The 25,311-nt window shown below is 44.0% G+C and overlaps 1 protein-coding gene across 2 annotated transcripts in view; it reads right to left on the bottom strand.

The window, feature by feature from the left end:
* The window catches only part of RHCG (Rh family C glycoprotein), a 381,077-nt gene that overhangs the window by 113,427 nt on the left and 242,339 nt on the right, over positions 1-25,311 (bottom strand). For both annotated transcript variants that reach the window (XM_086958133.1, XM_086958132.1), the window contains exon 6: positions 13,340-13,477. In XM_086958133.1, the coding sequence (XP_086814259.1) occupies positions 13,340-13,477 (138 nt within the window). The remainder of the gene's footprint in view (positions 1-13,339; positions 13,478-25,311) is intronic.

The raw sequence follows: 25,311 nt of genomic DNA, 5'->3' as shown, positions 1-25,311 counted from the left end.
GGGATAAAAAATTAAACTTTTCACTATCCCGCACCTCTAAGCGCTATGCGTTGTAAAGGTATGCGATGTAAAAACCGCGTTGTAAAGGCAGGCGTTGTAATAGCCTGCATTGTAACGTCATACATCCTCTGGGGATATGTGGGCTACATTCATGCCCTTTTTTCTGGGATGCCCATCTTGGGAACTTTTTTACTATAGCTAATTTCTTTATTTACTGCAGTATGCTCTGTATGTACCACTTTCTTATTTACAGCTTTGAGTCTATCAAGATGGCGTTTAGGTGTGCCACACTTTTGTCATAAATACAGAATGTTGGCACTCTAGATGCTCAAAACAACACTGTGGTAAAGCTGCAATTGATCACCAGAGAGTGAAGTGGCAGGCTACTGTTACATTGAAAGTACATTTTAGTCTGCATGCCAGAATGTTTTACTGAAATAAATGAGGAAGGTATTTGAGAACTTATAGAAAATGGGCTCTAATTGTGCTTTCTACAACACTAATCATACATTCTAAGCAAAACATTCCTCTTCATTTAGTTAATTTCCAAATGAAATGATTTAAGTTTTACAGCTTTGATTCAATCAAAATGGCTTCAGATGTTAAACACTTTTGTCATAAATAAGAATGTTAGCCACTTTTTCATTAGAACATCATAGGAGTCGGCAGTAGAAAATGAGAGAATCGGAGGTCAGGCTGCTGCTGTTGAAAGTACATGCTTTACTTAATATATCGGACTTTATAATCACAAGCTGAGCGCAATATTGTGAATTTACAGACAATATGCTCTCAGTTAAGTTTCATGAGCACTTTCCATAAAATCTATGGGGAAAAAGAGGTCTCTTAAACATGGTCATCAAATCCCAGTAGAGGATCAGATTGTTATACTAGGAAACAAATAACCCTATATTATACCAAAATTACTAAAATTAGTATTATACCACTAAAATAATTCATATTGTGAGTAAAATCTGTTATCTGCTTTTAAATGCGGTCCTTTTTGTGACCCTCAAAAACAGGATGTTTTTACAATGCATTTAAAGGGGGATCATGTCTCATGGTTCGAAAATGGCTACCACAACATGATGTTCAAGTTGTTTCCAGACAATCAAGAGGTGATCCCTTTGGGTCCCACCCACATGCTCTTTGGGGTCAAAGTGTAATCTATTTGCCTCCTTTTATATTTTTTAATTCATTTTCAGGACACAGGGACCCTGTCCCTGAGTCCTGTAATGGCTGTCACAAAATATTATTCAGGTTGTGGCCAAATAATTAGGGTTAACTAGTCCCCTTTAATGTAGTCAATGAAAGCATGTCTGGATTTGACCCCCCCCCCCAGATATCTCAATATTTTAAACTGATTTCTCAAAACCAGCTAAACACAATTACATCAGATCATAAAAAGAATGTTTTCTGGGTAAAGAACTAGCATTCTCACAAATTTGGTGCAAATCTCTTTAGTGGTTTTTCCTGAATTGCCTAAAATGCTCTGTGGGAATTGTATAGGGAAATTGTGTTTTGGACTCCTCCATTTTTCTCAGTCCCCGCTTTCCAGCAAGGAGTTGAGCTGGAAGAAGTTTATGTTGGAAAGTTTTGTGAAGATTTGTCAATCGACATCAAAGTGATTAGCAAAACAAGCAAAAAACTCTCATTTTAGAGAGAATCTGACCTAAATAAAACTAAATAGTGTAGACTGCTATATATATTTCATTATAGTTAGGCTCAGAATTCATTTTACAAAACTAACAAAATTCAGCAGTTATATTTCCCTGAGCTAACTATAACTTATGCCCCCGCAATGCACTGCTTATGACCTAACATATTGCATCACTCATGACGTGGTCAGTGACATCACTGATGATATCTCAAATAACATCACTGGTGACATCATCCAGTGAGTGAAAATGTTTCGTAAATGTTTCTGAGACTCAAAGATATAGATCAAACTTCTGCATAAGTTACATTAAAGTCTTAATGAGTGATAATATTTCTAACATAGTACATCTGAGTGGGTGTGTGACTAGCTTTTTCAGTGTGAGAGTGTGTGACTGAGTGCTCCAAATGAGTGGGTGTGTGAGTGGATGTATAGGTGAATAAGGGTGTGTGTGAGTAGCTGTATGCATGTGTGAGTGGCTGCCTTAGTAGGTATATGGGTATGTGAGTGGATGTTTGGTGGCTTAGTAGCTTTGTGAGTGTGTCTATGGGTGGGTAAGTGGGTGTGTTAGAAGCCGTATGGGTAAGATGGTGGCAGTTTGAATGGATGTATGGGTAAGTGAATGTGTGTGAGTGGTTGTATGGGTGAGTAACTGCTAGTGTGAGTGGCTGTGTGGGTGAGTGAGTATGTGAGTGACAGTACTAGAGAGTGAATTGTTCTGTGAGTGGCTTGATGAGTCAATGAATGCTAGTTTGATTGGCTGTATGGGTGAGTGAATGGGCGTGTGACTTGCTGTATGTGTGAGGGGGTGGATATGTAAGTGGGTTTATGGGTGGGTGATTTGGCTGCATAGGTGGGTGCATGACTGAATAAGTGGGTGTGGTCAGTCATTGAATGGGTTTATGAATGGTTTGTCATCGGATGTGTGGGTGTGTGAGTGTACATATGAGAGGTTGTATGGGTGTGTGAGTGGTTCTGTGATGAAGTCATCAGTGATGTCATTTGAGATGTCATCAGTGATGTCACTGACCATGTCATGAGTGATTTATTCTGTAAGGTCATAAGCAGTGCATTGCGGGGGATAAGTTAAGTTAGCTTAGGTAATTATAACTGTTGAATTTAAATGGTTTTGTATGAAGGAAATCTGATACTAAATAGAACGTCCTTGCAACCTTTGTTAATTTTAATGAATTTCTAAGCTGTTTTTAAATTTTATTTCCTAACTATAATGTCCGTGTAACATTGGTTTTGTTAGTGAATTTCTACAGTTTCTTAAATGTTTTAATCCTAAATGTAAACTGTCACCTTTGAGAGTGGATATGTGTGAGTGGGTGTAAAGGTCAGTGAGTGGGTCTTTGAGTGCATGCGTGAGTGTAGGAGTGGGTGCGTAAGTGTATGTGTGGGCCTGTGAGTGGGTGTGTGAGTACCTGTGTGGGTCTATGAGTGGGTATGTGAGTACCAATGTATGTCTGGGAGTGAATATAAGAGGAAACACACTTGCTTTGCCTTCACCAAATGCAGGAAATTAGGATTGTTTGCGCTTTACTGAAGTGGAGCTTCAACTGGGGCATCTGCTATGTGTATATCTGTAAATGCTTCCTGTTGAGGTTTAATTTCTGTGAAATCAGCACCAGGGCCACAATCAAACATAATTTTTTTCAAGAAGAGTTCCAAGTTTTCCCGAACAAGTCTACCCAACTGACGTACTTTCATTTGGTTAGTTAGTAAGAGCTATCTCATTGGGTAAATGTCTTGTGCATATTCTACACTATAGCTGAGTTAAGGACCAAAAGCTGTACATGTAATTTTGGCAATGTGAATGTTCCTTGAGCATCTTTATCCACAAATGTGTGATAATGTGAATCCTTGTCAAGAGAAGACAATGAGACTACAGAGAGGTAAATCTCCACCCAGGAAGGAGGCTGTGCAATGTCCTCACTAGATTTAAAGTTATTTGATCCCCAGGAGGTGGTAGTCTCCGGGCCCGGGAGGTCTGCTCTGCCCCCATTAGTATATATTTAGCCCTGGGGAGGTGCTGGTCCCCAGTGCATATTAGTGTGCCTGGAGGGGGTTTTCCATTCTTAAAAAAAGACCAGGGAAGGTGGTGGTCCCAGGGACTCAATAAACTAAATGGAGGGGGGTCAGCTCGGCCTCCTACCAAAATTAAATCAATACCCGGGGAGGTGGTGGTCCTGTGTGCTAAATAGAGATCTAGGAGTGGAATTAAGTGCGCCCCTCCCTTATTTATTATTTTAAATATGTGTGCATGCCCGCAGGATCTGGAACACTATAGCCTTTTTTTTTAAACAAGCAAAGGGGGACTAGACTTGTTTTTTTAAAGGTTTTGCCACGGATTCGCGACTCCATAATTTTTTCGCTGCAATTTCTTAAAAAAAAAGATTTTATTTGCCCTGCCAGGTTCGCAGGGGGATCCCAGGGCTAGGGGTCAGAATATTCCCAACTTGCCACCTTTTCCTTTTTTGAAACTTTTTTGGGACTCGGCTGAATCCAAGTACCAAGATGGCCACCAAAACTTCCTGGTTAAAATGTTGGCAGCCAATCAGATTTCAACGTGGAGACTGTCAGATCCTTGGAGTCTAACGTCTCTAGATATACAAATTTGTTTTTCTTTTAAGATCTCAAAACTACTGAATGGATTTACACCAATTTACAAAAAAAAGTCGAGTTCTGGACTGAGAGCTAACTTTCTGCCAAATTTGGTATAATTCTGTTCAACAATTTGCACTATAGTCATGTCAAAATTCCTAAGGGAAATTGCATGGGGAAAATGCGTTTTGGGACCCCCCTTTTTCTTAGCCCCAGTTTTCCGAATCACCCTGGAACTTCGACACAGCAGCTGAACCACATGTTGTACTAATTTTGAAAATTTTGGGAGATTTGTCAAACAGGACCAAAGTTATTGGCAAAACAAAAATGCTTCTCCTAAGGAAACTAGAGCCAAAATATATATATATATATATATATATATATATATATATATATATATATATATATATATATATATATATATATATATATATATATATATATATATATATATATATATATATATATATATATATTACCTACTGGCGCTAGCCAGTAGGTAGTTATAGTTAGGATTTTTTTCAATGCAAAATCTCAAAATTCTATTTGGAATAACTTTGGCGCCGGTTGACGAATCTGCCTGAAAACATCCTCAAATTTGCCTCGCGGGGCGGAGATAAAAGGGGGGTCCCAAAACGTGTTTTCCCCCTGTTAATTTCCATAGGGCGATCGAACTCACTTTTAGCCCGAACGGCTGAATGGATTTGCACCAAACTTGGAAAATTGTAGGGACTGGTAGCCCGATGTGCCTTTGCTATGTCTCAAGATATGTGCTCCAGTGGTTTTTTGTAATTTAGGTTCGAAAAAATATATATATCTATGGCAGCGCCCCGGTACGCGCTCCGGGCGCGCCACGCGACTTGCGCACAGAAAGCTGATTGGCTCTCGGGCGTCTGTAAACATTCGAAACAGTCCGGAGCGTCCGCCATCTTGTGTCTCTGTAGGATCGAGACACAAGAGGTGGCCAAAACAAAGGGGGAAATTACCATAAGGGGGCAGGGTAGACCCCCCCTGAACCTCTAGGTTTGATGTGGAGGCTATAAAAGGGCCCGCGGGGCAAAAAAAATAAAAAAACATTTTCGATTTTCGCGGAGGGAGCGCCCGGTACGGGCACCGGGGAGCGCACCGGGAAGCGCACAAAAGAGAAAAAAGAATGCCAGAGTTAAAAAAAATTTAGCAATATTTTATAAATGGGAGGTAGTTCTGAAAAGAACTTTTTTTTAATTCTTTTTTTGTTTTATATTTTTTTATTATTTTTCTGAACATTTTTCTTTTTTATTTTTGAACAATTTTATATATTTTTTCTGTTTTTTAAGGGAACAAACAAAAAACAAGGAATTGGAAATGGCTCAACAGGAGCAAAAAAAAAAAGAAAAAAATTACTGCTTCCTTTTCTTGCTGCATTGGTGGTTGTCCACAGCATTATTTATTAAGGTGACACTAAGTTCACCATAACATAATGTTTTGCCACAGAAAATGCAAACAATTTTGATGGTGCCAAATTTTTGTTGAATATTTGGCACCATTTGGCGTCCTTCAGGACCAGAAAGTGAGTGTTCTGTAGAGGAGGTGCTGGCCACAGGGGGTGGGTTGTTTTGAAGTTCCTGCACTTCAGCCTGGGCTAAGTTATTGGGATGCCACCTCTCCATGTGGCGGATCATGGTAAAATTACCAAAAGAATATTTCCTTTTGGGATTGCCCCTGGAGAGGACTTTGCCACAAATAAGACAGGTGACTTTGGGGGCGTTCACCTTTTTCTGGTCTTCAGGAAAAGAAAAGAATTGCCAAATAAAGTGCACTTTAACGTGCCTTTGCCTTGGTTCTTCAGGCAGGAAGCGCCTTGGTTGTTCCTCTTCTTCCTCCTCTTCTTCTTGTCCTCCAGGAAACTGTGGTGGTGGACCTTCTTTTCTTAGTGGTGGTGGTGGTGGTAGGGGTGCACAAGCTGCAGCTACAAGTGATGCCATTGTTTGCTCAAAAATAGCTCTTGCTCTCTCAATGAAGAAAGTTAGAATGAGGAAAAAAGGAGGGGTCTTTCATTTTTTTGGAAGAAAATAAATGATGAGAACCAATGAAAAGTGTTATTTTCAAGTCACATGACCTTGGGAGCCCTCTCTATGACGTGATACAATCTCCTAGCACTAAGAGAAATGTATCCTCCCCCAATAAACATGTTCTGACCGCTATGGGTCATAAAGTAGAAAGGTGGGAGAAGGCTCCCAGCGAGGGTTCTATTGGGATTTCGTAATATGCATTTAGAATAGAGATGGGGCGATATGAGGAGAGCTCAGCTGGCAGCTGTCTTGGTTTCAGGAGCGACATCACCAGTGCCTCATTGGTTGTGCCGGGAGGTTGCCTGCTGCCAGTGCCTGCTCGTACATTAGCTTTAGCTTGGGCATTGGAATCAGTAAAAAAGGCTGCACAGTACTCTGCTGGGGCACTAGAACCACCTGACCACTGCACAGTACTTTGCTGGCAAGCCGTCTGACCCGGGCACTTTGCCTATTGGAAAGCTTCTTTAATTTCTTGCTCCGTAATTTGAGCAGTTAGATTCTCCCATAGTTCCCATCGTAGGATAGGGAATTGTTGTTACAGTATAAAAGCTTCCATAGCTTCGTCATCTATTGGTGTGGACTCTGAGTATAGCCCTTGGTGGCATTGTTGACATTCTATGTTGATATCTGCCTGGGTATTGACTTCCCTACCTTTCCTTGTAAGTATAGATGCTATAATACCAAGTTTGTAAAGCGCCTGGTTACACTAGAAACAGTGTGTCCCCGCGCTCTGTAGACTAGAGGGTCAGGCACGTGCTCAAACAGTTCCGGTAGCGCCAAGAGTCGCGGAGAACTCCTGCCTATGTCGGAAAAAGATGCGTTTTTAGTTTCAGCCTGAATCTCAACTCCGACGGTTCCATCCGGAGTTCTAATGGAAGCGCATTCCAGTGCTCACTGGTCAGGTACCTGAAAGAGCGGCCACCCATCCTAGCTCGATGGATACGAGGCACCTGGAAAAACATACTTCCCAGGGATCTAAACTGTTGGTTGGGCAGGTACAGGGTTAGTAGGCTTTGAAGATAGGCCGGGCCCTTACCCTGCGCAATACGGTGGGCCAAACACAGTGTCTTGAACTTAATGCGCTCACGGACCAGAAGCCAGTGCAGTTCAGCCAGCGCACGGCTACCTGAAGACTTTCTAGAAAGGTTCAATACCAGCCTGGCCGCCGCATTCTGAACACATTGCAGTCGGTAAGCTCCTTTTTGGCTTAGGCCCACATACAATGCGTTGCCGTAGTCAAGGTGAGGCGTGACTAGAGTGTGAATCAGAATTTTCCTACTGGTTGCGGGGAGTAGATCTTGAGTTTTGCGCATGCATTTTAGAATGCCGTAGCATTTGCCTGTTACCCCTCTGGTGTGATGTTCGAAGGACAGGTTCGTATCTAATCTGAACCACAGGTTCTTCACCTGTTCCAATGGGCAAAGGGACGGCCCTAATAGGGAGGCCACCATGCAGAGGACCAAATGGAGGGAGCTTTCCCTACCACGATGAGCTCCGTTTTACTTGCGTTGAGGCGCAAGCAATTGTTGTTCATCCATTCAGCTAATCTACCCAAACACGTCAAGAAATTTGCTGCCGCCTCTTCGGGGGGCTGTGACAGTGTCACCACTAATTGGGTGTCATCAGCGTAGGACACTATCTCCACCCCAAAAGCTTCCACTAGCTTTGTCAAGGGTTCCATGTACAGATTGAATAGGGTGGGGCTCAAAATAGAGCCGTGAGGAACCCCTTGACTTAGTGCCCGAACCTCCGATTTATAGGGGGGGCACCAGACCTGAAATTTTCTGTCAGTTAGGAACACCTTCATCCATTCGTAGGCCGGACCCCCAATCCCTGCCTCCCTGAGTCGTGCGAGCAGCATTGGGTGTGAGACGGTGTCAAATGCCGTGCTGAGATCTAATAGCAGCAGCGCGGCCGTCCGTCCCTCATCCACTCTCCTGCGCAACAGTTCGGTCGAGTGAAGCAGAGCTGATTCAGTAGAGTGGTTCGCCCTGAAGCCTGATTGAGAGGGGTGCAGGAGTTGGCACTCTTCCATATATTTCACCAACGGTGCGTTTACGATTTTCTCCACTACTTTCGCACAGAAGGGAAGGAGAGAAATTAGCTTTTTTTTATGGGGATGACCTGTGCTGTTTTCTAATCTTGTGGCACATAGCAGGCCTTAATGACAGCTCTGCCATATGACTAATATGGTTTATGAGAAGTTCTGCCTGATTCCTAAAAATCTTTGGTTGGGCCGCATCTTTAGGAGAGCCAGACTTGATACTCTGGACTGTCTTCAACAGCTCAGCGAACTGGCAGAGGCCCAGATTCCTAGACCATCTCTCTTCCCTGGTGAGTTCCGTGAAAGATACAGTTGCTCCTATTGTAAAGAAGTTGTATATTGTTTCAACCTTTTGGACAAAAAAGTCCGCAATCGCCTCACAAGTCTCTTTCGAATGGATTTCTGGGGCTAGGGTCCTTCCCAGTGAAGTTAATTCCTTGTAAATACCAAAGAGCTCCTTAGTCGAGCACTCTGCTGCCGTAATTCTATTATTCTGAAATTCCCTTTTGGTCTTCCTAAGCAAACGATGATATTCGTTTATGCTATTCTTGTATTACCCTTTAGCAGTTTCTTCATAATTTGTCCGCCGGGAGCGTTCTAAGTCTTTACACACAGATTTGGCCGCTTTTAACTCAGCGTTAAACCACTCTGCCAACTTAGCGCCCCTAAGTTGGGCATTGGTCGTCCAAGGCACTGTTAGGTCTAGCGATCCTGTCAGCCTTCTCTCATAGTCCTCCCAAGCCTCGTCCAGATTATCCCTCATAGGTGGACTGCTTGTTCTAAAGGCAAGTTCTAGATCAGCTTGCTTAAGTTTCCCCCATTGCCTGCGCTTGTATGTCATAGGCTTATTTAATGGGAGCTTCTTAGCCCGATCTGTAATCGTAAACCGGACCAGGTAGTGTTCTGACCAAGTAACCTGACAAGGGGGTCGAACCTAAATTCCCTCCCAGTTAGCAAAAATAGGGTCTAGAAGATGGCCCGCCTGATGGGTCCGCAGCCATGATTGTAGTTTTAGCTTGAGTAGTTCTAAGGAGGTGATTACTCCTAGGGCTTCCCTATTATCTTCCTCCTCTAAATGAAGGTTGAGATCACCTAAAATGAGGAGCCAGCTATAGGGTAGTGCCGGCTGCGTGATCGTCTCAATCAGGCTCTCCGCGAATGCAGAGGGCGCCCCTGGTGGGCGGTATATAAGGTGGCCATTTATGGTCAGTGCATCTGCTGCAGTCTGATGAGCCACACCAGCAGGTGCCAGACTGGGCCACACTCGCAGAGCAAGTGCTCGATGTATGAGTTATAGTGCTAGCAGCAGAGCCATTCTACCGTGACTGCCTGCTTGTTGCGCGCCTCGTGCAGTCCCCATCACTGTTTGGGGAAGAGATTAATGTTTCATGTAAGTTTGTCTAAGGACTCACATCAAGTAGGATGTTGGATGAGTCACTCAGGTCAGAGCTTTATGGGTTTGTACTAGACCTTGCTGATTCCGGAGAGGATTGCCTGGTCCTCATCATCACAGTCACTGCAGATTTCTGGCCTGCTTAAAACTGTTGTGGGGTTGGAGCCACAGAATGTGACTCAGGTCTTCTGCTGCCAGTGCATCGAGGCCATGCCTCATGTATCCAGCCCGGGAAGTGTTTTGGGAGTTCCTCATGTTACCTGACACAGAGGGCTGCTGATCGATCCATGCCAATACTTCTGGCGATATGAAAAAGTGTGTTTTGGGGTCTGCGATCACTTTTTGTTTGGGCGGGAAGAGTAGTGGCATAAGTTATGCTTATATCCTGCAAGCTTTTCTTAACTGATAGGAATTAAACCCTCTGGTGTTGTACTGCTAGTGTAAAATCGGGGAATATTGATACAGTTGAGTTATCTATCAACAGCTGGCCACTTTTCCACGCAGTTCTGAGGATGTGCTCCTGGTCCATGTAACTCATGAGCTTAGCTATTATCGGCCTCTGAGGCATTGGCCGCTGAATTGTCACGCCAGCACCGAGCGGACCCTCTCCACTATGAACATGAGGGATAGGCCATGAGGGCACACTTGCTGATGGAGCCACTGTCCAATAAAGAGGGTGGTGTTGTGGCCCTTCTATTGTTCAGGAAGACCCAAGATTTAAAGAGGTTGCACCTTGCCCTCCCCTCAGCATCCTCTGCTTGGATTCCAAGCATCATCAGTACACGCACCGCCAGGGTCGAGAGCTCTTTAGAAGTGGGTTTTGACTGGGGCTCGAGTTCTGGTAGTGTTGTTTCAGCATGGCGCAGTCTGTTGCTCAGCTTCTTATGGACGTCCGGAAATAAATTCAGGTCAATGTGTCTCCAATCGCTGTTAGAATTTGCGCTGTGTCTCTAGAGAGCACTTAAGGTTCCAAGTCTGGGAAGCTGGAGTTGGTTCTATTAGGTCAGCTGCACCCCACTCAGGGGGTCCGCTTCCGGGGCTGGTGTTTTTTGCATTCTGTGTTTTTTCATGGTGCACTCCGTTTCTTGTCCTCAGGTGGGAGTGGTGGATGACTCGGCGGGGTCCCTCCATTGTGTCCGTACATTTTATCTCTGGGCCTCTAAGTCTGCCAGCCTGCAATGAATTAACCCCACCTCCGGTTATGGGTGGAATGTTGTATCAAGGCCTGTCACAGACCCCTGGGGAGAAGAGGAGAGGTTCTGCAGTTGCTCCGGTATGGTATAAGCAGCCAATTCTCCGCTCAGCCTACAGCAGGAGTCCCGGATCAGGCGTGGTTTAGCACGCCCCCTGGAGGGTCAAAGTCCGGCCTGCCCATGCGACAAAGCCATGGGGCAGCATGAGCTCCAAGGGGAAGGTTTTTTTCAGATTATGCCTCCAGTGAAGGCCCATAAACGTCCTCTTCCAGGGCAAGACCAACTCTGCCTCTGTGTGCGTTTGCTGGCAGGGGCAGCAGCTTGGAAGGTCCCCTAATACACACTCTACCTCTAGGCCCAGGATGGGAGGAGGATGCCCCTGCCTTGGAGTCCAGGCTGATTATCATGCCATTGCCGGGCCCCAATAAGGTCTCTGTTAGCATCCCTGCAGGTCTCACAGCACACTAGCTCGCGGCCTTCGGACCTTATGATCCCAGCCCTCGTGCAGTTTCAGCCCTCGCCGCTGTCCGACGCATCCAACGAACAACTTCCGGCGGCAGATCCTTCTCCTACCTCACCGCCAAGACCTGGAACACCCTCCCCACCCACATACAACAGACCCAATACCTACTCGCCTTCAGAAGACTCCTCAAGACCTGACTCTTCGAGCAGTAGCAGCACCCCCCTCTCCCCTCAGTGCCTTGGGACCCTCAAGGGTCAGTAGCGCGTTTTACAAGTACTCTGATTGATTGATTAATTCATTGATTGATTGTGCTTAGGCTGCAGCTGTCCCGCTGGACTGGGGAGAATGCTGTATGCTGAGCAATGGCGGCTCATTGAGGGAGTGCTGCGAGTTCTGCTGGGGTGGGGTGGGAGAGGGGCAGGGTGGGGGGGTAGTGGAGTCCGACATACGACGGACAGGAGTAAGATAAGTAATTAAATAAATAAAACAATTTGCCTTGCGCCCGCTGCATCGCAACGTTGGCGCTGCAGCGCACACCAGGTAAATAGTTGTATTTATTTAATTACTTACCTTACTCCTGTCTATCGTATATCAGACACCACTACCCTTCCACCCTAACCCTCCCCCGCCACACGCCACCGACCTGAAGCACTCCCTCGGCGGGCCACCATAGATGCTGAGTTGTCTGTGGATTTAGGCGGATTAGGCAGGCCAACTAAGGGAGCTCATTCAATTCTCCTCTACCGAGTTAGGTAACTACCAAGGCATGTGATCCAGCCTCATGGTTCATTTTCTACAACCATTACTGAATAGTAGTAAGCTAGGCACATTTTTCTTTCACCAAGAGATTCATACTCTTTTTTTTACCACAGACGAAAATGATGTCCTGTGAAATAATAAAATTAGAACATTGTAGGTGAACTGGTTCAAATATAGTGTATCTGAGCTCCGATGGCTCTTAGATCCCCAAATCTACAATGCCATATTGCAGATGCTGCAAAGGCCATCAGGTGCTGCTTAGGGTCAGTTTACAAGACGAGCACAAATGTAGGCATAAATTGGGCACATGTATTAAATGCAGTTATTAACCGGTGTGCAATTTGCTCCTCTTTTCTAGGTGCAGACCTGGAAATGGGTGATAGCATGTAAAATGGGTACGTTTTCCCCTGTATCGAGTTGCAAAAACCAACATGCTGCACTATTTATCTACCAGATTTATGCAAGGTTTTACACACAAGTTGGAACATTTTACATGATTTGTAATCCTGTTATAGGAGTAAATCAAAGTTTCCATCTAAAATTAGATCAGTCACCCAAACTTAATCAGAACCATAATGTCAAAACATTGTCATCTCATAGTGGTTGTCTGATAGTTCTTCCCATTAGAGCTGGAACAACTGAACATCTAAACTGATAATAGGTGACAGTTAGGATATGTTATCTTCGAAGGTGATAGGGTGGTATGAGTTGCATAATATTACTGATGCATTTCTTTATCATATTTCCCACTTACAATGAAAAACATATTATGGTAACATTGGCACAACGGTGACAGATGTGCCGTCCACTGAAATATAAATCCCATTCATTATATTCCATGAGATTTATATATCGGTGGACGGCATATCCGTCACCATGGTGACGGATTAACCCATGTGCCATGATCTAATTAAGACCCTTGGTCTTTGTGAGTTACTGCTATCACCCACTTGATAGTTTCTAACTCAAAAAAATACATGTAGGAATAAAACTATGGCGTAGATTTAGGTAAATTCGCCTTTTTTATCAAACCTCTTAAAGGTCTGAGATTCAGTCTTAGAAAGTCCTGGGAGAAAAACAGTCAACCAATCCAAATACAATTTTTGTTTTGCAAGTGTAAAATTTAAAAAGATTTCACGCAGAGTCTTGGCTTGGATGAAAATGGTTTGACTTACGGAAAGGTATTTGAACCCCAAAGTAGACACAATGCCACAGATGAATCCAACGATTAAAGAGCCGTATGGCATCAACATCATTTCACCAGCCGTTCCAACAGCAACACCACCCGCAAGTGTTGCATTCTGGATATGAACCTGAATTGAAAAAACATAAATAAATGAGAGAGCATTAGTGCTTTTTCAGAGAGTAAATAAAATGTAATGTGAAGCAGGAGCTGAATACCAAACATATGAAATGTCGCTGGGTAATGGATGGTGCTTGATATCAGCCAACCTTGAAGGCTTGCACCCAAATCCTGATTTTCGCCTTCTTAATGTATTTGTGTATGAGTAACTCTCAGAAGATGGCCAGGGGCAGGCTAATAAGTTGTGCATATCAAGGTCTCTAGGCCATGAGGGTACTGATTTCTAAACATCTACAAAAGTAAAAATTGCGTCTACGTGCAGGTGCTACATATTCAGAATGTTTTTTTTTCTTTCTGCATTTTTAGATGTTTACGGTTCTATACTTGTTATGAGCTGCCTGTGATAGAGGAGTGCTGAGTCCTAGTCAGTGGGAGCTGCCGCAAAATGCTATCAAACACAAGTGGGGTGGGTGTAAGCGGGGCAGGAAATGAGGGGAAGAAATAATAATATTGATAAAAAACGTACTTGTCGGTGCTTCTCTCCCACAGTTACTGGAAAGCACAGCCTCCCCACTCAATACAGTCTCTGCTCTAATGCTTTGAGAGCAGCACCAGGATTGGTCTGAGCAGACTGATCTGCCGCTCAGACAGTGCCTGGGAGCCTGCAGCTTTTCTCCAACCCGGCTGTCAACACCACCGGGTTGGAGAAATAGAAGTGCGCATGTCTCTTTGGTCAGGCTAAGATTCCGGCCAAACTTACATGTGCACTTCGAAGTGTCCACCACTCCTCCCTTTCAAGGCCCAGCCTCATCCTGCTCTATATAGGCAAGCCAACCAGAGCCAGTAACAGACAAATAATATGTTATTATGGTTTTATTATCATTTAATTTTTCTGTGACTGAGTGACCAGTGGAGCGACGCTCTTCCACCATTAGGAGAAGCTGCCCCTTGTCCTAGTCCTAGTTCCTAGCATCCTGGGTGCTGATGATGTGTTATGGTTGCTCATTAATTTTAGTTGCCATAGATGCTGAACCATCTTAGATCATAGGTTGTGGAATTGTGTAAGTGGAACTAATGGGGAATTCAGAGGGCGGGGGGGGGGGGCAGTTAGATAAGAGGGGAGCTTGCTAGAGGTTGGTTGTTCTTGTACTCCAGATCTTCACAATACATCTACATCTTAAATCAACTGGAGTTGGTTTTTATTGAGAAGGAGTATATCTTAACTTGATGCTTGTCCAAAATGAGGAAGAGGATGCTTCATGAAAACAGGACGGATCATCAAGGGGTGAGGGCCAGCCGCCCATCTGCTGTTAATCAGTTGCTGCATGCCTGGTGTAAATGTAGTTTCTATGGATATGAGGTTGTAAGACAGAGACCTATAAAATATTATCTATACGTATTGGAGATATTATGAAGGAATCATAGAACTACTTGCTATCAATGGCCATGGACAAGCCATGCAGAAAAGCTAGGGGCTATTTAGCATGTTTAGATAGACATTTTCTGTATAGTCCTTATGATGGAAAGCACATTTTTTTGTGACAACGTTCACTTAATGTTCCAAAAAGGTGCTGTGCATAAAGAGGTCACTGGATTTATCTGTGACAAAAGCTATTTTTACTAACAGCCCTGGCCCCCAATACTAAGCCTATAAGACTCCGCCATCTACTTGCTCCCGCATTCCCACCCCTAAAAAATAGTTGGGACAACTAATGCAATAAATCTTAAAAAATTATCTGTGCAGGTTAGGCTTCTAAATAAATATGACACATTTTTGTTATATCTACACCACCTTCTTTCTCAATTGCAAACATTTTTTATTCTTAAGAAAATTCGAAATAAAAACAATTTCAACATTCATAATGCATTTTTCACACCCTATCAAGGTATACCCCTATAAAGAGTTAAATGATCACACAGATTCTGGACATACGAAATGTACAGGCTGAATGGGAAGATAAATGATATAGATATGGGAAGGGGTAGTGGGGAGGAATTCATATTAATAAAATTAACTGCTCTTTCTGGAAATACTACCTGCATATCCACTGGTTGTAATTAGAAAGCTGGTATATGTCCTGTAGTTAGTAAATAAGTTGAACAAAATGAACAACACACACAGTTTATAAGATATGGGCACTTTATACCATGCAGAAACATTTTAATTTCTAAATAGAGCATGGGCATAACTAATTAGAAAGCATGAACCCTAAATAAAATATCCCATACAAATGTACCCTGCTGAGAGAGGGAACTACTTTATATATTAGTAAAAGGTGGTGTATACATAATGAATGACAAATCAACACAATATACTTCTACGTCTCAGTAAAAAAAACAGTATAAGAAAGTACTTAAAGCAATTTACATATATGTCCCTCATCCTAACTTTCACCAAACCCAGACCCCTGCATTGTACCTTCCTCCATGAACAAAAACAATGTAACATACCTGATCCAGTTTCTCCAAGGGCTGGCTGCTACACCCTATCCCTCTGAATTCTCTGAGGCCTTTGCACTGTTATTCTTAGGACCCAAAGCTTGAACACACCCCACAAACACCAAAATTACATCACACTTTCTCTGTGTGTAGAATACAGCCCTTTCAATATGGGTTCATGTTTTACCTCATTGTGCTACTTTACCTCATCAGTGCTCTTAGTTTACCGTAACATCATAATGGATAATTGGGAATTATGGAGCTTACTCTCAACGCTTAGGAGTTGCTCTGGTTCCTACATTTTTAGATGTCGCCTGAGACAGTGCATGTACTTTCGCTTGCAAGACATTTTGTATACTTGCACAGTATTCAGAGCTCACCTATTGCTTACCACAGGTTGACTGTATTGTTACTCCCGTTTCCTTGCTTCACTTTCCTCAGCGCATGCTGGCCTCACTTCCTCTTAGTGTGTTTGTCCCTCCAGTAGAGCATGGCCCAAGAACTTCTTCCTTGCCCAGTGTACTTCCACTGTTTGCCTTTTTGGACCTACTTTTTTTCTTTTAGCTGCTGCACTCCATGATGGTGCTTAACCTGTTGCTGCTTGCCTAGTCCCTCCCACCCCTTCCTGAGATGTTGCTTGCCCCATTCCTCATGCCTCCCTCTCATGCTGTTGTTTTCCTTGTCCCTTGTATCTCCTCCTGTGTTGTTGCGTGCCCTCTCTTGCATTGTTGCTTGTCCCTACTGTCCCATCAGAAAAAAAGTGCTATGATGCAGCCAGCATTGGCCTACATCATAGGCTTCATAGCAGTAGTTTCTAACTTTCAGCCATGATGCACAGCTGCAGCGCTACTGTATAACATCGCTAAAATACATTGACAAAGCCAATAGCTCTTGCTTAACCAAAGCATATAATAGCTAAGTCAATGTTTGTTTCAAAAGTTGATGTAATCTATAATGCAAATACGATAAGATGATGGACTGAGTGCTGCTTTTCAGGCACTCACTTCCAGCCACTTTTAGATCTGGGTTAAATCCATCATGTTTTTTAAGCTCACTTCTCCACCCCTGTTTGGAACTAGCCATGTTCAAATCAGTCTTGACCCTCCCAGCCGAACTACCAAGCCAGATCCTCCCTAGACTGGAAACAAGCATCCTGGGACTGGTTTCGGGTAACACCGCTCATCAGCCAGACTAGCTTGAATCCAGTGAAAAGTGGGCAAGGGACCTACATCTGGGCATACCCTGCCAACCTAGGCTGAACAAAGCAAACACAATAAGATGATGAACGGAGTTCTGAAACATGTCAGATGTCTGGTAGGACAAATGCAGGATTGTTCAGCAACAAGACAAGGGATACACATGAATTGTCCTGGCATACGGTTGTCTCCCTTTTGAGTGTGCCAAAGTGTTACATGTGGCTCAACAGGCCTGTCAAGCAGAATTTGACAGTGTTGTGTCAAAAGGATGCTCACAGCCCCCACTCTGAATATTCCTTGGTGTTCGGAGGAGTCATCTCTGCCCATTCAGGTCAGCCTACTGTTTGCTCCTGGGAGGCATGTCACATCAACATTTACTTTTCCTTAATATTTATTAAAAATCCAACTTCAACATTGAATTGGGTTTTTAACAACTCTTAAAAATAGTGGTTTCATTATTTTTCTTGCTTGTTTAATTCCAGAAAGAGCAGTATTATCAATTTAATCTTTACTCTGGTTTTCTAAATATGACACCTATGCCTGCCACAGTGAAAATAATCTTCAAGGCCTTGTTACTTTAGGGTCATGGTAACATTATTTTTTACATGTCGCATTTTGATATACCATGTTCTCTACCATGTGAGCTACAAGGCTTACATATGGCTGACTTACTAATATTTTAAAGGGTGGTTTTTACCTGTCAAAAGGGATTATTTTAACATGTTGCATTGCAGGTTTTACAATGCAGTTATCAGGCTATCATGGTAGGCCTGAAGCCAAGTTTTCCTCACACTGGTGGGTGGCAAATATTAATAAGTCCATGAAATGGGTGTTGTTTCTACACCATATAAGAAGGACTTGTAGGAGAGTTAACTACACCAAACTATTTATTTTGTAATGCGCATGAATCACCCCCAAAAGGATATCTCGGAGTAGCAGGAACAAAAACCCTGGCAGAAGCCTAGAAGTTAAAATAGTTCAGTTTTTAATAATTTCCTAAAATTGTAGTGAGCAGTACATTCTCGTAGTTGTAGGGGAAGTTTATTCCAAAGATGGGGGTCTAGGAATGTAAATTCACGGCCTCCTGAGCGGGTTTTCTCGATGAGTGGTATGGTAAGTAGAGACTTGTTCATAGACCTTAAGCACCTTATTGGTCGATAGGGAATACGTTTTTCCATCAAATAGCCGGGTCCCTTGCCATTAAGGGCTTTGTGCACTAGGCATCAGATTCTGAAGGTGATGCGCTTCCTCGCAGGCAGCCAGTGTAGTACACGTAGTAAAGGGACCGAGGTAGATCTTGCTGGTAGATTGTGAATTAAATAGGCCGCTGTATTCTGACCCACCTGGAGTTTAAACAGGAGAGATTTGTTGACAATGGCCAGAAGAGCATTGCCATAGTCCAATCAGGTTGGACGTATTTCCACATGATATACTACAGCTTTATAGAATAGTTAGATAAGCCAACTAGGGATACGCCAGTAGTTGCATGTTTTAGGGGGTCAGAGCACGTATTCCAGCCACTGGACAGCAGTGCCCCAGTATGAAGAGTCTAAAAACTAGCAATAAAACTCAATTTAAGGGATGGCCACACAAAAATGTGAATTTTCTCACAAGTATTCAATAAGGGGTTCAGCATAATTCCAGGAAAACAGAGTGAGAGAGCGAGATAGAGAGAGAGAGAGAGATAGCGGAAGTATGTGTGTGTGTGTTTGTGCATGTGTGGTGACTTAGTGGACTAAAGTGTCCACTGTAGGAGCCTGTGCTAGACTTCATGGTTATAGGTTCAAATCCCGGTGGGGTCCTCTGCAATATCGTTCAGTTGATACTCGAGTTACCAAGTACCCGTCTCTGCCCAATGATCCTCACCCGCAGCCACCCTATTCCAGGGATGAAGATTGAGTGTCTCACATTATTACCCATCTAAATTTGACTACTGGCAAAGGCTTGCATTCTGTTTGGCATCCGCACTATATGCCAACCATCAACCTTATTTTAAGGGACCATTTCAAGATCCATTGATTCGGCATCACATGAGTTCTACTTTTTTCACGATATCAGCATCTTTTTAGACCTATTTACTCCCTTGAGGCGGTTCATAGAAATACATGATTTATCCATTCTATGTGGTAATGTTTTTTAATGTGGTTTCCTGAAGAAGGCAGCACACTGTCTGAAACGTGCGTCGACATCTTGAAGAACCAGTGCCACATTTATGTATTCCATCGCATGTTTGTCCCTATTTCTGTTTTAGTGTGGCTTATCATCTGTATATATGTTTGTGTACTGCTTAAATACTTTGTGATGTTTATCGCATGGAAATGAACACTTTCATGTACATTGTGTGTTGACAAGACTTTCAAAACAACATTGAGTGTTGGAACATCAGTAATATGCATCCATTCTATGCATCCATTCTCTGGAATTAGCAACTGATAAACTGGTTTGTCATCGGTTATATATGTTTCAGTAATTGACCGATTAAACTTTAGCCACCTTTGTATGCATTTTGTAATATTAATAAAATTATATATTTTCATAAATGTTTTGCACATTGAGTTGATTTTCATCAGTGTTCAAATTGAGGTCTGTTATATCTGTTTTTTTACCTATATATTGCCTGGTGATTCTGTATTGCCATTTTCAAATCCCGGTGGGTCCACTCCGCCTTTCATCCTTCTGAGGTCGATTAAATGAGTAGCATTGAGCTAGGTAACAATAAATATCTCTGAAGTAAGGCGCGCTTATAGGACAACATATCATTGCGCGGCTCTGTTGAACTTTGTTCTTTAATGTATTTTAATTGTTTTAATTAATTTTGGCCTGTTATAGGCACTTGTATTTATATTGAGTTTTAGATCAGCTTGAGATCACCTCACATTGCATTTCCCCTGGGAGAGTTCGAAGGAGTACTCCCAGCTTCCTCCTACCTTTTCTGGACTCTTCGGTCTGCTGCAAAGTTTCTCCTCGATTGAGCGGAAAGAGAGCCAGCCCTGCTCTCTCCTCATTTCTATATTGGCTGCCATCTTTGCAGTTGGCGGGATGTTTCTTTACTGCAGCTCCCGGATCCCGGCTTTACATTTCTGGTGCCAGCTACAGGGGCATGTCGTCCCAAAGCATTACCAAGCACGCAGCAGACAGGCGCAGCGGCCTTGCCAAAGGCAAGTCAGTCTGCTCCCGTCAACACCAAGTCCGCGCCATGTTCCAGGAACCCTACCTGTCCAACTGTCCTAACTTACACCAAGGAGCAGTTATTACTTTTAAATGATGGTAGATGTGATGCAGTCACACTTCAACTTAGGAAAAACAATAAAAATGTTTTTCTTTGCCCCCACTGTAGGTTTACACTTTTAACCAGTAACCTACCTGCTACTTTCCCTGCTGTCTACCTTTCTCATCGGCGGAGCCCACAAATGCGTACATCTTATAGAACCATGAACCTAAACTCCCAGCATTATCCTCTCTCTTCCGAATGCTTAGTAGCTACTAGTGTACAACAAAACAAAGACAGGTTAATTGAAAGCTATATATTTTAATGAAAGATCTGCTATCACACACAAATATCAATTAGAGTACCTGCTTTAAACCTCAAACCCTGACATTGTATTTCTCACTGAAACCTGGGCACTGCGTCATCAGAACTGGATTGGGTGACAGCCCTCTTGGTGGGTTACTCGCTTGCCAGCTAGCCTAGGCTGGGCCATATGGGCGAAGAATTGCAATTATCTGCAGGTCAGAGTTTAAAATTACTTCTGAATCAGCTATGCTACTATGTGCAGAAGCTATGATATTTAACATAAAAATCAGGAATATGATAACCTTTCCAACTTTGCTCCTTTAGAAACAGCCTGGACCTAAGTCTGCATTGTCCCATGCACTGCAGAACTTGTAAGAATCATGCTTAGACTTCCCCATGTTCACCATACTAGGGGACTTCAATTTTCACCTTGAACATTTTAAGGATGCTTACACATCTGTGTTAATAGACACCCTGGTAGTGCATGGCCTTATGCAGATAGTCCGGCAACCTACCCATTAGGCATTTGATACGCTGGATGGGATTTTCATGAACAATTCCCTTAGATGTATTGACAAAATGTTGCCACTCACATGGTCCGACCATATGGAAATATATTTTAGCCTACCTGTTGGGCCTAATATAGACCCTCCGCTGCCACCTCTACCCCCAAATAAAACTCGGCCCTGGCGGAACATTAGGACAGAGGCGTTAACAGACCTACTTGCTAAAAAATTTCCTATCTTAGCGGTACACTCAAATCTAACGGCTGAAAATTATACGAATTGGATCAGGTCAGCCATTAATTAATTAGCCCCAGAAAGAACTGCTAAACAGCCTGGGAAAAAACCTACTATCCCTTGATACAATCCAAAGTTGAAAAAAATCAAATCCAAATGCAGACGCCTGGAACGCATATGGAGGGTAGGCTACAGCAAGACGGGCAGAAAGAATTACAACCAGGCACTAAATGATTACAAAGCTGCCATCATTAGCTCAAAAAAGAATTTCTATACTAGTAAGATTGAGGGGGCCAAATATTCTGCCAGAGAACTCTTTAGAACCGTCAATACACTATCCAAACTCCTGCTTAACAATGCATTTGCTCTGGATCAAGCACTGTGTGATAAAATGACCACTTTCTTTCAGTCAAAGGTTCAAGTTATATACCAGGAACTAGAGACCCAGAGCCCTGACACCCGCTTCTCTAAGGCCGCACTTTCCTCAGATATGACACCTAATACGAGCCATCTAACCAATTTCTCCTGTTTGACAACCGATGGAGTAACTGACCTACTATTGGCCTCTAAGTCAGGATCTCCCACAAACCCATGTCCATCCGACATCATCCACAGTGTATCTTACACAGTCAGCACAATTCTTGCCCCTCTTTAGAACAATTTTATCAATACTAGTGTTATCCTGTCCTCCTGGAAGAAAGCTTGTATTCAACCTATCCTAAAGAAACCCTCCCTTGACCCTCTTGATGTCATTAATTATGCCCAATCTCCTGCCTTCCCTGGCAGTGAAAGTCCTAGTAAAGGCTAACCTCCAACAATCTATTAGACTATATACAACATGGCTTCCGTTCAGGGCACTCGACGGATTGAGCACTAATCTTGGCCACAGAAGAAATAAGATGGCAAGTTGACAAGGTTGGCAGGGCCATTCTGATCATACTTGACCTATCAGCCACGTTCGATACAGTTAATCATACTGTACTTTATTCGACGGCTGGAGGCGGTAGGAATTGGGGGCACTGCACTCTCCCTTCTCAGCTCCTTCCTCTCGGGTAGAGAACAGAGGGTGTGCTGAAACTCCCTAGAATCAGGCACAATCTATCTTCCTAGGGAGTGTTGCAAGGATCAGCACTTTCCCCAATGCTCTTTAATATTTAAGTGACCCCGTTGGCCAAACTAATTAAAGACCACAGCTTCACGTTAGTGTCATATGCTGACGGCACTCAAATTATTGTCTCCATTGCATAAAAGGCAGAAACGGTGGCTGACAGATTTCACAGCTGCCTCGGCCACATTATGGAAAGGATGCATAATAATGACTTAAAACTAAATGCGTCCAAGACCAAGGTCATGGAATTTGGCAATGATCCTTCCATCTGGTCCCAAGCTTGGTGGCCAGTGGCAGCTGGGGCCTGCCCTGTCCCGGTCACCAAAGTGAGAAACCTTGGCTTTTCTGATGCCCAGCTCAATCTCTCAGGGCAGATCAATCAGTTGACATCAGCATGCCACTTTCTTTTGAAAACACTTCTGAAAATTCTGCCTTTTCTACCTGAGGATTTGAGAAAAATGGTTGTGGTGGCTCTCATTCTTTCCCACCTCGACTATTGTAACGCCCTATACCTAGGCATTGATAAATGCTAGCTGTTGAAACTCCAGTCCCTACAAAAGGTAGCGGCTTGCACCCTACTAAAAATCCCAAAATTCAGCTCTATCTCAGGTGCAATTAGAGATCTGCACTGGCTTCCACTCAAGCAGATAATTCAGTGTAAGGCACTATGCTTGCTCCATAAAGCCCTTTATGGAGGGAGGGCCCATGGCTATTACAAACTATCCAAACGGCATTCCTCCATCAGGACGTTAAGATTGTCCAACAAAATCTTGGTTCACGTCCCCTGGGTTAAGAGAACCAGGTGGGGAGGCCTCTGTCTATCTTTCTTGGCATCTAAGCTTTGGAATTAACTTCCACTCAATATGAGGCTGTTACCGTCACGATCACAGTTTAGGAGCCAGGTTATAACATGGCTTTTTCCTCGACTACAGTGATCCAGCCCCTCCTGGCTTCGCCGCCGTTCTGCTCTCCACAGCGCAAAGATGCCTCGGCAATCGTGCGCTATACAAAACCTTACTTACTTACTTACTTACTATTCAACACCAAGATATTCTTCTGGGTAAGCGTGCACTTTACAAATACACGTTATGTGTATGTGTGTAAGAGAGAGTGAGGTATATTGATCTGCTTATGCTACTGAGTGGTGATTTCACATAATTATTTTTAACTCAACAGGGTGTAGCTGTTATGTTTGCAGGCTAATGGGGAACGGTTTATGCTTTCTACAGTAAGGATATTAAGAAACAAAATATGTTGTGCGTGAAACCAAGATGTGCACTACCTACTATCTATAACAATTCCTTCCTGAGGCCATGCACGATCTGTGACAGGAACCTCTCGGGAAACCCTTAGAGGTCTAGAGGCGTACAGTGAAGATTGAATTAGCTCCCACACTCATCCTACTTCTGTTTCTTCAATGTCACCTCTGCAACCCACTGCTACTTAAGGATTCCGCTGGTTGCCTATTTTTTCATTTTTGTTTCTATTTTCTGCCCTCTCGTTACGTTTTTTTTCAACTTTCTTATCTATTTCATGCACCTTCTATTTCACACTTTCAGAGCAGTTAGATCAGTGGTAGTGGTTTCAATGCACCTGCTGCACCAATCTCTCTGTAATCTCACATATTTTTGTCCTACTAAGGCCTACTAAGCCTTTCATTCTACGAGGTTTTGTTAATCTGGGGATCTTTTAAGTGAGGGCCAGAATAGTATACAATCACCTGTTATTACATCACTTAGATATTTAATGGGGTGCTCTGTGGATACTTTTTTTACTTTCTTGGGGCAAATACCTTGACTGCTGCTGCTTCTTCCCTCGTCTCGTTGCTGGTCTCCCTGGTCTCCCTCCCGCTGCCGCAGCTCCCCACCAATGTAGCGCGGCCTTGGTGAGAGGGGGAACTACAATCCACGGGAGCCTTTGTGGCGGATCCCGCAACCGCCCATACCGCGCCCGGAGGCGCATAAATTAGAGGGGAGCCCCGGTGGAGCGGATGCTCTGTGGACACTTTTTTCACTTTCTTGGGGCAAATACCTTGACTGTTGCTGCTTCTTCCCTCGTCCCGTTGCTGGTCTCCCTCCCGCTGCCGCAGCTCCCCACCAACGTAGCATGGCCTCGGAGAGAGGGGGAACTACATTCCCCGGGAGCCTTTGCGGCGGAAGCCGCCACCGCCCATACCGCGCCTGGAGGCGCTTAAATTGGAGGAGATCCCTGGTGGAGCGGGTGCTCTGTGGACACTTTTTTTACTTTCTTGGGGCAAATACCTTGACTGCTGCTGCTTCTTCCCTTGTCCCGTTGCTGGTCTCCCTGGTCTCCCTCCCGCTGCTGCAGGTCCCCAGCGACGAAACGCGGCCTCGGAGAGAGGAGGAACTACAATCCCCGGGAGCCTTTGCGGCGAAAGCCGCCACCGCCCATACCGCGCCCGGAGGCGCTTAAAATAGAGGAGAGCCCCGGTGGAGCGGGTGCTCTGTGGACCCTTTTTCTTACTTTCTTGGGGCAAATACCTTGACTGCTGCTACTTCTTCCCTCGTCCCATTGCTGGTCTCCCTGGTCTCCCTCCCGCTGCTGCAGCTCCCCACCAACGTAGCACGGCCACGGAGAGAGGGGGAACTACAATCCCCGGGAGCCTTTGCGGCGGAAGCTGCCACCGCCCATACTGCGCCCGTAGGCGCTTAAATTAGAGGAGAGCCTCCGCATTGCGGGACCGCATGCAGGCCGCACCGGGTTAAGCCCGGGACAAGGGCGGGACCGTCTTTGGCCGTCAGAGGCCAGAAGAGGCCAGGCTGGGCCACCCCATTGACATCCTCAACCTTGAACTGTAAGCTACTTCTAATTTGGACTGCTGCATTT

The sequence above is a fragment of the Lissotriton vulgaris genome, chromosome 2_1, assembly GCF_964263255.1.
Source record: "Lissotriton vulgaris chromosome 2_1, aLisVul1.2, whole genome shotgun sequence".
Lineage (NCBI taxonomy): Eukaryota > Metazoa > Chordata > Amphibia > Caudata > Salamandridae > Lissotriton > Lissotriton vulgaris.
This window is presented reverse-complemented; position numbering and strand designations above follow the sequence as displayed.